The sequence below is a fragment of the Puma concolor genome, chromosome D2 (assembly GCF_028749965.1).
Source record: "Puma concolor isolate L17-30 chromosome D2, mPumCon1.1.hap2, whole genome shotgun sequence".
Classification (NCBI taxonomy): Eukaryota; Metazoa; Chordata; class Mammalia; order Carnivora; family Felidae; genus Puma; species Puma concolor.
The window spans coordinates 32,352,739-32,367,900 of record NC_141677.1 but is presented as its reverse complement, the minus strand read 5'-3'; the positions used below and the strand labels follow the sequence as shown (position 1 = coordinate 32,367,900).

General features: G+C 57.5%; 1 protein-coding gene across 1 annotated transcript; it reads left to right on the top strand.

The window, feature by feature from the left end:
* The first annotated feature begins 1,904 nt into the window (after positions 1-1,904).
* Positions 1,905-7,161, top strand: PRF1 (perforin 1). Its single transcript, XM_025918361.2, has 3 exons — positions 1,905-2,047; positions 3,358-3,933; positions 4,833-7,161. Exons 2-3 carry the CDS (start codon positions 3,395-3,397, stop codon positions 5,959-5,961), a joined length of 1,668 nt encoding a protein of 555 aa, XP_025774146.1. The 5' UTR covers positions 1,905-2,047; positions 3,358-3,394; the 3' UTR covers positions 5,962-7,161.
* The last annotated feature ends 8,001 nt before the right edge of the window (positions 7,162-15,162 follow it).

Genomic DNA, 15,162 nt, shown 5'->3' with positions numbered 1-15,162 from the left:
CGACCCCCACCAGGATCTCGTGGAGAGTAGCGACTTCACATGCCACTTGAAAGGTGCTAAATGCACATCGTGTCATCAAGAATCTAAGGATTCTTAGAAATCCCAGAGTCCTCCCATTGATTTTGTAGATGAGCAAACTAACCTGGAAAGGGGTTAAACCTACCAGCAAGAGTCACGCGGCAAGTTTCTTGCGAAGCTGAGACTAGAATCTGTTCCCTCTACCTCACCTGTCTCTTCCTACAGGACTAAACTCACAGCCTCAGCAGCCTGACCCCCTTTTTTTTTTTAAGTTATTTGCACGTTATTTTTATGTGAAGAGACAGCAGCAATAATATGGGGGCATTCAACAGATATGTTTTGAACCAGACTAGATTCTAAATACTTTTTCATTTTTTTATCTTCCCGATGGATCGTGTCCTGATCCGTTCCTTAAAGGCTGACACATAATTTTATTCCTGCGATAGTATCGGTATTATTCAACATGGAGGGCCTTGTCCCCCCCGTGTTTAAATTTAATTTCGCTCTGAATATCTGATTTTAAGAAGGGTCAATCTATTTTAATCATGATTCCTTTTACATTTATAAAAATGGCGTACATTTCTCTGAATACCACTCCAGAAATATTAATTCACAATAGCACTTACCGGATAACAGTCTCTCAAAAGTTCCAAAGATCGTAATATATGTCTTCATGCTGTCATGCAAACAACTACCTGGCTCCTGTTTATGCCCTTGTTCTGAAACAAGGCGCAGAGAGAAGGGGGTCAGGAGGCCGCCATTTCTGGAGGGGGGCATGGAGGGGAGGAGACGGGGCCGAGTTCCGAGAAGGCAGCGTGAGCCCCTGTTCCCGTAAAAGCAAGGCATTCGGCGGGGGGGGGGGGGGGGGGGGGGACAACAAACTCAAGGGATGAACCCCACGGTGTCACACGTGGTCTGGGGCCTGCGGCTATCTGTTCCTGTCACGTACACGGTTGGAAGATGAACTCTTGAGAACAGTCCCCCACTTACCCAGCTGTCTTCACCTCAGACCAGTGTGATTTTGGCCCCCAGAAATTGCCCTGTGAGTCACTCGACCCATGGAAACCTCACCTCACCCTGACCTCAGGTAGGACAAAGGATGAAGAAGACCCCAAGCCTCTGGCCCCACCCACATCTCCCTCCCCCTCGGCCCACCCCCCACCCTGTGGCTGCGACCTCAGGCCAAGGCTGGGGAGGGGCTGGGGACAGGTGTGGCCACCAGTTCGCCTCACAAAAGGGGAGAACAGGAAACCGTCTCCTGGAGTAGTGTTTGGGGTTGAGAGCCTGGGGCCGGGCTGGAATGCAGGTGTGGCTAGGAAGTGGGCCAGGGGGTTTATTTCGCACCCCCCTGTTTGGGGAGGAGGGAATGGTCACCCTTGCTCAGGGCCAGGCACGGTTCTAAGAACTTCACCCATAGTAACCCCCTGTTGTTCACAACCCGTAGGGTCTGCATTACAAGGATCTCCCTTTCTAGCTGAGGCACAGAGAGGCCAAAGTAGCTTGCCAGGCCACACAGCGAGAGCATAACTGAGCTGGCCCAGGCCCAGGCCGTGGGCTCCTAAGCCTCGGCGGTGAGCTCCTACCTCGTACCGCCCCTTACGTGTCTTATGTGATGCCGTAGATCAGAAGCAGGGGAATGGGCCCTGCCGGCCTGCTCAGCAACCCAGAGCTGAAGCTCAAAGTCCTTGTGTTAGCGCCACACCAAGCCTCACCTATTTGCCCAGGCCCCCCACGCCCCCGGCAACTCCACTTGTTGGATGAGACACTGGCCGTCGCAGCTTCATTTCCTGAGGGTTGTCAGAAAGGCCGGATGAGGAGATGAGCACAAGGTGGGTGCTGGTGGGAGGGGAGAGCAGAGGGGACCCGTGACCACAGCTGGAGGGGCGGGGCAGGAAGCAGAAGTGATGTGAACGGTGGCTTGGGTGATGAGCTGTGTGGTGAGCCTCCCCGGGGGCTGACACCACCATTTCAGGAGCCTCTCGTCGGGGAGACAGTGTCTGTGGGGGAGCGTCTCAACACAGGACTCCAGGTAGGGAGGAAGGTGGGTGGCAGGGAGGCTGGGAGCCCCCGGATGGGGATGGAGAGGCGCGGGAGTGAGGCCACTCTGTCCGGGGAGGAGCCTGATGGAGCAGGAAGTGCCGGGACCCGCGAGACTATGCTCTGTCACTGACTCGCCGAGCGTCCTCACGCCCACTCTGGGCCTCAGTTTCCTCATATAGGAAACGGAGAGGTTACAAGGCATCGTCCGTAAGGCCCCGTCCAATGCTGTCGGGGAGAGCCGCTCAGAGAGCTGGAAAGAGGCTCCCTGGGAGAGAATACGAGGAGGACCAGGATGGAGACGGAGCTCCGTGGATTAAGGTTACAAACCGTACAGGCCTCCTAAGTGGGATGGCCCGAGGGCCTTTGAAAGATTGCCCTTCACCCATTTATCTCTCTGGGGCCGGAACCCCACCACCCCAGTGACTCCTGTGGGTGAGTCCCCATGTTTCAGAGGAGCTGGGGTCCCTGGCAGGTGCTGGAAGGGACAGGCCTCTGAGGCGTCCAGTTTGGATAGGGGTAGGGCCTGGAGACCCCGGATTACAAACAGGTCCACGTGAGGCTCCCGAGCCACCTCAAAACAGGGAAGAAGCTTCTAGCTTATGGTTGTCTGATAGGAGGCAACACATAGGTAGCTCACATACACTGCCTGAGTGCCACAGGGCAAGGCGATGCCAAAGGAGGTGTGGACGCCAGGAGATCTGGAGAGGGGACTTGCCGGGCCTCCCCACACGGGATGCGAGGGCATAGGCACATCCGAATTCAGGCTGCGGCTCTCCCATGAGGCTGGAGAGTGGACCGCAAAGGGAAGGTGGGGAGAATAAGGGCAGTGCGTTTTTTCTTATCCAATCCCATTAAGGGCCTCGTGGGAGAGAGACAGACAGAGAGTGGGAGAGGTGGGGCGGGAAAAGCATGCTTGTTCTGGGGCCCACGTGACACTTCTCCAGAATCCGGGCTTCTTTAGGGTCCCAGGTCCCTCCCCAAGTTTGCTATATCTACTCTCTGTCCCCTCCTCTGTGTGCAGAGCCCCGTCCCCACAAGCAGCATCTGTAGTCCTGGGGACAAAGCCATCAATCTGGATCCCCCGTTAGGCCTTAAATAATGAAACCCTAGCAAGGGGCTCCTCCTGGCTGTGTGACCTCGGGCGCGTCACTTCCCATCCTGGGCCCATCCGTACACGTGGGGGATGGGCCAGGTCTGCAAAGGTCATCGCGGCTCGGACACTCAGTCACTTCGGAGATAGCGCGTTCCCTCTCCATCCCATACAGCCTGACAGTTCACCCTCCGTACCTCTGCCCACAGCTTCCTGAAGCCTGGACGCCCCCGTCTCCGAAGCTCCATGGGTGCCTGTGTGCTCCTCCCGGGCCTCCTCCTCCTGCTGCTGCCCCGCCCCGCCCCAGCCCCCTGCCACACGGCCGCCCGCTCCGAGTGCCGCCGCAACCGTCCGTTTGTGCCCGGCTCAATGCTGGCTGGGGAGGGCGTGGACGTGACCAGTCTCAGGCGCTCGGGCTCCTTCCCGGTGGACACAGAGAGCTTCCTGCGGCCCGACGGCACCTGCACTCTCTGCCACAACGTCCTGAAGCGGGGCGCCCTTCAACGCCTCCCTCTGGCACTGACTGACTGGCGTGCCCAGGGCTCAGGCTGCCAGCGCCAAGTGGTCAGGGCCAAGGCCAGTTCCACCGAGGCCGTGGCCAGGGAAGCAGCCAGCAACATCCGCAACGACTGGCGGGTGGGGCTGGACGTGTCTCCCAAACCCAGCGCCAACATGCATGTGACCGTGGCTGGCTCGCACTCCCACATGGCCAACTTCGCGGCCCAGAAGACCTTCCACGACCAGTACAGCTTCAGCACTGACTTGGTGGAATGTCGCTTCTACAGGTGAGAGCCGCGGGGGGTGGGGGCTGGGGGGTGGTGAGAAGGGGCTTGGGAAAAGGTGTGGGAAACTCAGAGTGGTCTGGGAGCCCTGGAATGGTGGCGGGGGGAACTCGGAGGCTGCTTCCAGCAGGAGGAACCTGCACACTGGCTGGTACGGTGCCCTCGGGCCTCCTCCCCGGTGACCCTGAACAGGAAGAGCCCCGGGAGAGAACAGGCGGAGAAGCAAGCAAGGCCATGCTAAGACGTCCAACACAGTGCCATTCAGATCTACTGAGTCCCCTCTGTCCTGTGGGCAGGAGACCTGGCAGGAGACTTCTCACTGCTGGGCCTCATTCGCACGTTCAGCCACAATTTGTGGCTGTCATGTGTTGGGCTCTGTGCTGGGAATTCGGGCCACGGCACCAAACAACAGCGGTCACAACCCCAGCCCTCAGGGACGTAGGTCCCACACCCCAGAAATGCATGGTCTCCGTGGAGGCCCCGAGCCAACCACCCTGATTCCTCTCACAGTGAGACAGGGTGCCATCTTCCCGTGTGGCCAGAGTAGTCAGGCACCCAATCCAGGGGACAGATAGACAAAGGCCACAGGACTAGTTTCCAAAGCTAGAGGGTCATCATCGGTGCAGCATCGTCACTTTTATAACCAGAAAATAAGAAGGAAAGAAGAAAACCTTATTTCGGAAAGGACACGCAGAAATAACTATACAGCATACCTAGGTTACCAAGGGACAACAGACAGGATGGGCTTCCCCGCCAGCTCACTGGTTCGGAGCTCGGGCTTGGAGCCAGGCCGCCTGGGTTCCAGCTCTCTATTAGTTCCACGTGACCTTGGGCAACCTTGAGGGATGGCCGAGGGGGAAACTAACCACCGCTGGCCATCTGATGTTTCTCTCTCCCTTTAGCTCTCACCTGGTACACTCTCCCCCACTCCACCCCAACTTCCAGAGGGTCGTCAGAGACCTGCCCCCTGACTTCAACACCTCCACCGAGGCCGACTACCTCCGGCTCATCTCCAACTACGGCACCCACTTCATCCGGTCCATGGAGCTGGGCGGCCGGATCTCGGCCCTCACCGCCCTGCGCACCTGTGAGCTGGCCCTGGACGGGCTCGGGGCCAAAGAGGTGGAGGACTGCCTGGCCGTCGAGGCCCAGGTCAGCATAAGTGGCCATGCCGACTCTTCATCGGAATTCAAGGCCTGTGAGGAGAAGAAGAAGCACCACAAGATAACCACCTCCTTCCACCAGGTCTATCAGGAGCGCTTTTCCGAAATAGTTGGTGGCCACCACACCTCCGTAAGTGACCTGCTGTTTGGGGACCAGGCCGGGCCCGAGCAGTTCTCAGCCTGGGTGACCTCGCTGCTGGACAGACCCAGCCTGGTGGACTACACCCTGGAGCCTCTGCATGTGCTCCTGGAGAGCCAGGACCCGCGGCGGGAGGCCCTGCGACAGGCCGTGAGCAAGTACGTGATGGACAGGGCCCGCTGGAAGGACTGTAGCAGGCCTTGCCCCCTGGGGCAGAAGAAGAGCCCCCACAACCCATGCCAGTGTGTCTGCCACGGCTCAGCGGTCACCAACCAGGACTGCTGTCCCCGGCAGAGGGGCCTGGCCCACTTGGAGGTCATGAACTTCCAGGCGTCAGGCCTGTGGGGAGACTCTTTCACTAGGACGGACGCCTACCTGAAGGTCTTCTTTGGAGGCCAGGAGCTGAGAGTGAGCACAGTGTGGAACGATAACAACCCCAAGTGGATGACGCAGCTGGATTTTGGGGACGTGATCCTGTCCACGGGGGGGCCTCTGAGGGTGCAGGTCTGGGACCAAGACCACGGCTGGGACGATGACCTCCTCGGCACCTGTGACCAGAACCCACGGTCTGGCTTGCACGAGGTGAGGTGTGGCCTGTCCCACGGTCACCTGAGATTCTCCTACCATGCCAAGTGCTTGCCTCACCTGAAGGGGGCCACCTGCCTGGAGTATGCCCCCCACGGTCTTCTGGGGGAGCTTCCCGGAAACCGGAGTGGGCCGGTGTGGTGAGAAGAGCCAGCCTCGAGAGGACACGTGGGCCTGGCCTGAAGGGGTTCTCACAGAGGGAGCCAGGACCGATGCTCATATACCCATTAGATGGAAAACTGAGGCTTACGTCCCCCCCCCCGCCCCGCTGTCCCCCAGTGAAGTGGCTGAATTCAATGGCCGGCCCTGAGACTGCTGTCCAAACTGCCTTAGCCTCCTGATTTTCTCGAGCCCTGGAAATGAGCCGGCGCCAGGCCACCGCTTAGGCCAGGAGCTGGCTAGGAGACTCTTCCTCCCAGGCTACGTGGTATCATTGCACGGCTTCCTTTCGCAGCCCTTGCTGGCGGCCGAGTCCTTCATCGAGTCGGGTCTGACCCTGCCCGCCCCAGCTGCTCTCCTTGGTCTGTCGTCTTTACGCACCAAGCTTTGCCCCTCCGGCAAATCAAGGGCCGTCTGGACCTGCCTCATGCGTGCACAGCCTGACAGAGGACTAAGAAACATGACGTGACGTTGACCACGATGGTGACGGTTGTGGCAGAGGGGAGGATGGGGCCCGAACGTGGTCCTGGAGACCAACTTCCACATCAGCAATCCTCTAGGACAGGCGGCTCGCCCTGGGGCAGGTTTCCACTTTGGTTGGAAATGGGGGGGGGACCCCAAAGAGTTTGCTTCCCTCATAACTCTTAATTCAAGAAACAGCAGCACAAGCTCAGTGATCAGAGGCAACAGACACTCAGGTCCCGGCCGGGAGGCATCAGGAAATGGCGAGGACCATGTGGAGCTGAAGAGCAAACGCTTTATCTAGAGGGGGCCGGAGGCTGTGTGCCTGCCAAGCATCCCTGTGCAGGAACGTGAGTCCGGGCCTGGCAGGTCCTCCAGTTTCTGAAAGCAACCAGAAACCCCAACTTCACTTCTTTGATTGTTGGCAATGCATCTCCCTTTGTAAAAATAAACCCAGGGGCGCCCGCGTGGCTCAGTCGGTTGAGCGTCCGACTTCGGCTCAGGTCATGATCTCGCAGTCCGTGAGTTCGAGCCCCGCGTCGGGCTCTGCGCCGACAGCACGGAGCCTGGAGCCTGCTTCGGGTTCTGTGTCTCCCTCTCTCTCTGCTCCTCCCCTGCTCGTGCTCGTGCTCTGTCTCTCTCTCTCTGTCTCCTTCAAAAATAAAGAAGCAATAAAAATAAAAATAAACCTACAGGGCCAAACATGGCCCAAGCCAAAGAGAACGTGTGTGCGGGCCATGATTGACCCAGAGCCGTCGGTTTGAAAACTGTAATTTCAACAGAACTCATTTGAAAGGCGGAGGGCTCTCTCTCGCCTGTCGCTCAGTTCGAGGGGAGAAGGCGGTGGTTCCAACAAGGTGGTGGCCGAGGCTTCCTGGCCTTGGCGTCCGGTAAGCCCCAGAGTCTCCGGTTGCACCCTCGAATGAAGTGGTCTTTGTTTCGGGCGCCTGGGACACAGGCCTTATAGAACTCGGGCCCTCGGGGGTGGGTGGCAAGATCCCTGCCTCCCAGAATTAGCAGGATTTGGCTATGCGGGGCGGCTGTCAGAGGGGCTCAGATTTGCTGGCACGGCCTCCTGACTCTCTTTGAAACTCCCTACAAATGAAGCCCTTTGAGGTTTGGGTGGACCTGTACTCTCAAAAGCTCAGCAGTGATATCACTCTCACCCTGGATCCCCGAGTAGGGCAGGAGGGACTGGCTGCCTCTAAAAGCCTGGTGGAAGCCAACATTTTTACACCTTTCTGTTCACAGCCACACACACAAACAAGAGCACCAGAAAAATCTTGAAACGTCATGCTGGCTGCTGCACTAATTGAAAATAAACACGGGTGTGGGCCGTACCCCTTGGGAGAGCTGGGGCAGGGCAGGCCCGGCCCAGGGGACAGCCCCAACCAAAGAGGGGAGCCTTGTTTACGTGCCCACATGATCACTGACCTCCAGCAATCCCTTTGTTCCCCGGGCCTGGGTTTCCCCAAAAGGACACTCTTCATTTGACTCCCATCTTAGGATGCTTTGGCAGGGGGCCACAAGCCTTTCTAGAAGGTCGGTGCCACATAAAGGGTACAGAGAGGTTATCTTGCTAACCCTCCTGGTTTTGCACATAGGGAAGCTGAGACCCAGAGGGAGGGACGGAACCGTGGTTACGGAAGTTCCTGGCAGAGCTGGGGCTCTGGGTCCCGGGCACGCACAGCTTTGGAGAGACTGGTGAAAAGGTGTCAGATGACCAAGGACAAGGTACGGCCCGATGTTGAGGGGCAGCTCTGGCACCCTCAGCCCTAATTCAAGACCCAGTATGACATTGTTCACCTCTATCCCCACGCAGACAATGGGAGACTGTCACACCTGAGGCCACTTGTTTGTTCCGGAGATTCTGTGCCATGCCAGATAGCTTCCGTTTGTCCTTCTGAGGTTCTGTCCCCACGCCGTCACCCTGCTCTGGCCCGGGACGCCGATCTGTCTGCACCGTCTGTCAGTGGGCAGGAGATGCGGGCACGGAGAGTGCGTTTGCTCCCCTCCCCCGTGAGGTGGCCATGGGCTAGCCGGGTCACTCCTCCTCCCCAGGAGGCCTCTGCCTGTCCCCCTCTTTCTGGGTTCCAGTAACCGCACCCTCTCTCATCCTTTAGACCCCCACCGGACTAATCCTGAGTTGTCACACTAGGCTTGTGCTTCTCCACAGCTCCCCACACCTTTGTAAATGGGCCCTTTATGAACAGACCTTCCGGAAATTATTATAATTTGAATTTGCCATCGGCTTCTGCTATGGTCTAAATGTTTGTGTCCCCTCAACTATGCTGAAATCATAGTCCCTGAGGTGATGGGGGGGTGGGGCTTTGGGAGGGAACATGAGTGGAAATAGAGCCCCTACCAAAGAGGCCCCAAGATCCCAGGCCCTTCTACCGTCTGAGGGCACATGAGAACGTGCTCTCTACAAACAGAAAACGGGCCCTTGGGGTGCCTGGGTGGCTCAGTCGGTTGAGTGTCCGACTTCAGCTCAGGTCACGATCTCACGGTTCGTGAGTTCGAGCCCCGCGTCGGGCTTTGGGCTGATGGCTCGGAGCCTGGAGCCTGCTTCCGATTCTGTGTCTCCCTCTCTCTCTGCCCCTCCCCCATTCATGCTCTCTCTCTGTCTCAAAAATAAATAAACATTAAAAAAAAAAAAAATTAAAAAAAAAAAAAAAAAAACAGAAAACGGGCCCAACCGAATCCGCCAGCACCTTGAGCTGAGACTTCCAGACTCCGGAACCGTGAGACGTAGATTTCTCCTGCTTGTAAGCCACCCGGTCTGTGGGATTTGATCGCCGAGAAGAGAAGCGAGCCACTCCCACTCCCTGCGGCTGAAAAATGCCTGATTCTTGCTTCCCCTTCGTCCTCTGCAGCTAGGAAAGGACACATGACGGGACTTGTGGGATGCACCCGCCCCCTGTGTGGGGTCCTGGCAGAAGCAGAAGTGAGCCTAGGATTTGCAACTAGGTGATTTATGTGACAGGCAATCTCAGGAAGCCTGGCCGGGGTAGGGGGGTGGGGGGAGGGGAGGGCAGCCCACATTCAGCAAGTGGCCAATGAACACACACCTCAGGGTCATCCCAGCTCGGGGTGGAGGGAGGTGGACATCAGGACACCATCTCCCATCGGTCATTGGTTAGAGCTAAATTCCTTTTCTACTAATTTCACCCAGACCCAGCATCTCTTTTTGGCCAACAAAAACCCTGGTTGATGACACGGCATCCTGTCTTCTCCCCTGGCTACTCCAACCCCCCCATCCCCTTTCCCAGCCTCCCGCCCGCCCCATTCTGCTGGCCCAGCCTTAGAAGCACTGCTCAATTGTCCCCAGCACCTCCCTCCCCCTTCCCAAGGGCATGGAGCACCGAAGGGCTGGGACCGTCCACAGGCCCCATCGTTTCACGGATGGTTATAGACAGGGTTACGGAGCACCGTCTGGAAATCGGGTCCCGTCCACCAGCCACGCACAGCGTCTGGCCTCTTCCGGCCTGTCTGATGGGGGAGACAGATGTGGACCTGAAGGACGGTAGGGGGAGCAGGCTGGCATCCAGCTGGGGGGGGCTCAGCTGCATTGCTTTTCTCTCATGCCCCCTCTTAGGCCCTGAGGCTGGCGCTGAGCACGGCCCAGTTTTTGCTTGTTTTTTTTTTTTTAAATGATTCCTTTACAGCACTTCATCTCCCTGCAGACACCTGCGTGGTCCCTGAGGTGTGGCCCTGCTACCCTGGAGGCTGAGTCAGGGTCTGGCGTGTGTGAGCCCACAGGGACCTGCTGGAGAACAGGCGGGGGGGGGGGGGGGAGGGGAGGGTGGCGGGGAGGGCCCTGGGCGAGGTGCAGGGCCCTTACAGTTCTGAGAGGCTGCACATCCTCTCCCCAGTGTTGATCCCGCCACGTCTGCCACCAAGACCGGGCATTTCCTCACGCTGACCTTTGTCCCCTGGTGCTCATCACCACAGCCTCTCCGGGACAGCAACATCTCCTGGACGTGTCTTCCTGCAGCCTCTTCACTGATCGCATCGCTGGGCTCCTGTCCGCTCCTCGGGGCCAACCCCCCCCCCCCCCACCACAGCCGCCCTGGAGCAGGCACCCAGCCCACGTTCCCGTGGCCCACAGCTCTGCCGGAGGGCCTGTGCGGGGCCCACTGCACCTGCCCCCTGGAGAAGCCAGAGGTGCTCGGGGCCCGTGTCCAAGCACCACCCGTCCCAGAACAGCCTTCACCCAACGGCCGATGGGAAGCAGGTGGCGTATAAATGGTCCAGCTCCCTCGCGGCCGGTTGGGGGGACATGTTCTACGCCGACCCCAGGGTTCCCCAGCAGGGTTAAGCTGCCATGGCCACAGCGGCGACTTGCCTCACCACCTACGGCTGGCCTCCTTCCCGGTCTCAATTCCTCCTTCTCCTACTGGGTATTTTCTGGAATCACCTCTCCATATAAACTACCTGCCTGGGAATCCCTGTCTCAAGGTGTGCCTCTGGAGAAATGAGCTGAGACACACATCTGATTACATCATCGCTTTGCTTAAAACTCTTCATGGGGGACCTGGGTGGCTCAGTTGGTTGAGCGTCCGTCCAGCTCTTGGGCTCGGCTCAGGTCATGATCTCACAGGTCTGTGAGTTCGAGCCCCACGTCGGGCTTTGTGCTGATGGTGCAGAGCCTGCTTGGGATTCCGTCTCCCTCTCTCTCTGTCCCTCCCCTGCTCTCGCTCGCTCCCTCTCACTCAAAAATAAATAAATAAACTTAAAAAAATCTAAAAAGAAAATATCTTTAAAAGTCTTCACTCGCTCTTTGTGGGGCCCAGACTCGCTAACAAGTCCCACATGCTGACCTCGCTCTCAACTCTGCCCTCGCCCTGTATCACTGAGCTTACTGCTTCCTCTGCTGGCCATGCTCTCTCTAGCCCTTCCCACATGCTGCCTCCTCTTTCTGGAACTCGTCTCTACCCTAGGTCCTTCTCAGCCTTCAGGGTTCAGTTTCAAAGGTAGTTTCTGGTACATCTGGAGGGCTCAGTCGGTTAAGCATACAACTTTGGCTCAGGTCAGGATCTCAAGGTTCGTGAGTTTGAGCCCGCCATCGAGCTCCACAGTGACGGTGCAGAGCCTGCTGGGATTTTCCCTCTCTTTCTCTGTCTCTCTCTGCCCCTTCCATGCTTTCTCTCTCAAAAATAAATTAACTAAAAAAAAAAAAAAAAAAAGGTAGTTTCCTCCAGGAAGCCTTCCCTGGCTTCCAGGTCTAGGTCACGGCCCACTGTAAGGGCAACGGCCATTTCTATCTTAGTCACAGTTGAATCAACCCGTCCAGCACCTGGCATAAGTTTGATGCCTGGAAAATACTGGATGGATGATCAGCGGCATAAATGAACGAATAAGCAAATGAAACCCGCCAGTCTTCCGGCCTGTGCTTGAACTCTCCCAGAGGCAGGAGGCTCATCACCTCTAGAGGTAGCTGCTCTACACTGTGAGCCCCCGCATCACACATGTATCGCCTCCAGTCCTAGTAGCGGATCAGGGTTTCTGGGTGTCTAAAGCCTCTGTCTGCGGCTCGGTCGGGCAGAAGGACCAACCCCTGGGCTGGTTCCAGTGCCGGCAGTGGCTGCCCTTACCCTTCCCTCTGTGAGGCTGCCACTAAAGCACCACACACCGCCCGGTGGCCCAGCCGCCCCCTCTCTGATAGTGACAACACAAACGAGAGCCTGGAAGTAAGTTGATGGGTAGCCCTTCCCTGTAGGCACCCAGGCCTCTCACTTCTCAGCGGCCCCAGGGACACCTGAGCCGGCTCCGGCCGGGCAGTTCTTTCTCCGGGCACAGCTGGTGCCCACTCGGCCGAGGCAGGTTGTGACCCCAGAAGGGCAGACCCGCCCCTTTGACCTGCTCATGGGATCCCTCTCCACGCCCCCCCCCGCCACCCTGCTGCCTGATGAGGCCTTTTCCAGCCGAGGTTGCCACAGCCACACACAGGCAGGGGCCAGACCGGGCACCTGCCTGGCTTGGCACCGTTCGGGATTGGGAGAGGGGGCCTGGCGAGCTGAGAGTCTCACGGGGTGGGTGGGATTAGCGTCACACACAAAGAGAGATCAACCCCCATTACGGACAGGACCCCCGAGAGCAGCCAAGCCAGGCCACAAAATGAAATGATCTCAGCCACGCATTGACCCCAAGCTAGCCAGAAACCTGTCACGTGAACCTTGAATTTGAGCCGAGCCTGAGCCCCAACCTCAATCCCTTCTCTGTAGTACACCGTGATCACACAAACCGCCCCCCTCCAGATCCCGGGGCCCCCGGCTGTAAAACAGGGGCCAGAACACTGGTTTCTGCACCACTTTCCAGATTGGATGGAGGCGGGGGGGGGGGTGGGCGCTGGCCCCGGACCTCGGTGGGCATGGCCGGGTGGGCCCAACACCCCGAATGCCCCTGGGCACACCCCTTGAGCACCACCTTCCCCATGCTTGGAAGAAGCCCTGCCTGGCTTGCCTTCCTCTTTCCAGAGACCCAGCCGGCCAGCCCCAGAACAGCTGCTGTTATTTTGCGGGCTGCACTGGAATCTGTTTACTGCGGGGCTCCCACTGCACATCTGGGCTCACAGTTAATCTGCACAACAGCTGGTTCCCAGCTTCCTCTTAAAAGGGCAGTGACGTCGGCTCGCTGGCAGGACACCGGCTTTGCCCCTGGGAAGCCCAAACTCCCCGTGGGACTCAACCATCCCGCAACGAGGCTGACCTCCCCCCTCTCCTCCCCGAGATCATCTTTGTCCCCCTTTCGTCCTGTCCACGTTCGCAGGAATCAGCACCTCTAGGACTGGGGACCTTTGCCCAAGGTCCTGCCACTCACTGGCAGAGAAGGTGACCCAGCAGGGGCATCGTGGCCATCCACGCCTATGCTTCTCCCACAGCAATGGGGGGGACTTCATGTGATTTTGTTTGGTAGAGCCATCTTCCAGGATGGGGTAACTGAGACCTCCCTGCCTTTCCTTGCCTCTTCGCTTCCATTCTTTTTCCCTCACCAACACCACAAATGAAACGCTAATAAGTAACGTTCTTGAGCACTTACTGTGGGGTTTTAAGGAGCAGACACATATTAGTGATTTAATCTGTCCAGCAACCCGTGAGGTGGACACATGAATCCCCATTTTAGAAACGACGGATCCCAGAGAGCCCAGGGCCTTCCCCTCACCCTGTTCCGCACCTGCTCCACTTGTGCCATGGTCTGACTCCCGAAAGGTCGAGAGTGTGTTCAGAACAGTCTCAACAAGCATCTTCATGCATCAGAGGGGCCGAAGAGGACCCACTTTCGGGGGCTGCTCTCAGGGGACACACCTCTGTATGCCACTCGCTTGTTTAAAATGTCATAAAATAGGGGCACCTGGGTGGCTCAGTGGGTTAAGCATCCGACTTCAGCTCAGGTCACGATCTCGCGGTCCGTGAGTTCGAGCCCCCGCATCGGGCTCTGGGCTGATGGCTCGGAGCCTGGAGCCTGCTTCCGATTCTGTGTCTCCCTCTCTCTCTCTGCCCCTCCCCCATTCATGCTCTGTCTCTCTCTGTCCTAAAAATAAATAAACGTTAAAAAAAATTTTTTTTAAATGTCATAAAATATATATAGCATCGTATTCATCACTTTTTCTTAATGTTTATTTTTGAGAGAGAGAGCATGAATGGGAGTGAGGCAGAAAGAGAGGGGGCACAGGGAATCCGAAGCAGCCTCCGGTGCTCAGAGCAGAGAGCCCGATGACAGGGCTCGAACCCACAAACCATGAAATCGTGACCTGAGCCAAAGCTGAACACTCAACCAACTGAGCCACCCAGGCTCCCCATGATATCTGTCACTTTAGCCATTTGTAAGTGCACCGTTCGGTGGCGTTAACCCCCAACACCCGCGTTAACCTTACACCCGCAACGTCGTGTGAGCCTCCCCTCGACTTATGCTTGGACCTTTTTCATCATCTCCAACAGAAACTCTGTACCCATCAAACCGTAACTCCCCCTCCTCCAGCCTCCTGTAACGCCTACCCTATCCCGTGTCTCCAATCTGCCTACTTTAGGAACCTCACATGAATGGGATCGTACTACGTCTGTCTTCTGTGTCTGGCTTCTGTCGCTAAGCAGAATGTTCCCAAGACCCGTCCACCTTACAGCACGTGTCAGGACTTCATTCCTTTTATGGCCGGATAATATTCCATAGTACGTATGCATCACGTTGTTCATCCAGTCTTCTGTCCCTGGGCACTTGGGTCGTTTCCACCATCGCGAATAACGCTGCTACGAACATCGGGGCGCAAGTATCTGTTTTGAGTCCCTGCTTTCGCTACTTTTGATACATGCCGAGGAGCAGAAATGCCGGGTCACGTGGTTGGTCCACGTTTAACTTTTTGACAACCCACCAGGCTGTTTCCATAGCCTGCCACTAGCCCCTTAGCTAGCCTCTGCCTTGACCTTGCTGTGTTCAAACCAGAACTCGAACACAGATCCAGCTCGGCTGGCCAGCCCCGGGGAGGCCATCCTTACACTCATGGCAGGGCCATGGCAACCCCAAGCATTCCCAGGTGCCAAGAGCCCAGCCCTGCCCGCCACTCCGCCTTCCCCCTGCAGAGCGCTGGGCCCCGCCTGGCAGGGGCACAAAACTGAACGGGCGGGCACCTGTTCCTGGGCTGCGGGATTCTCTTGCCTAGCATGCTAAGACTTTCTGTCTTATCCTAACAGGCTCCAGAGCCCTATCACAGGCGGGGGGCATATCGCA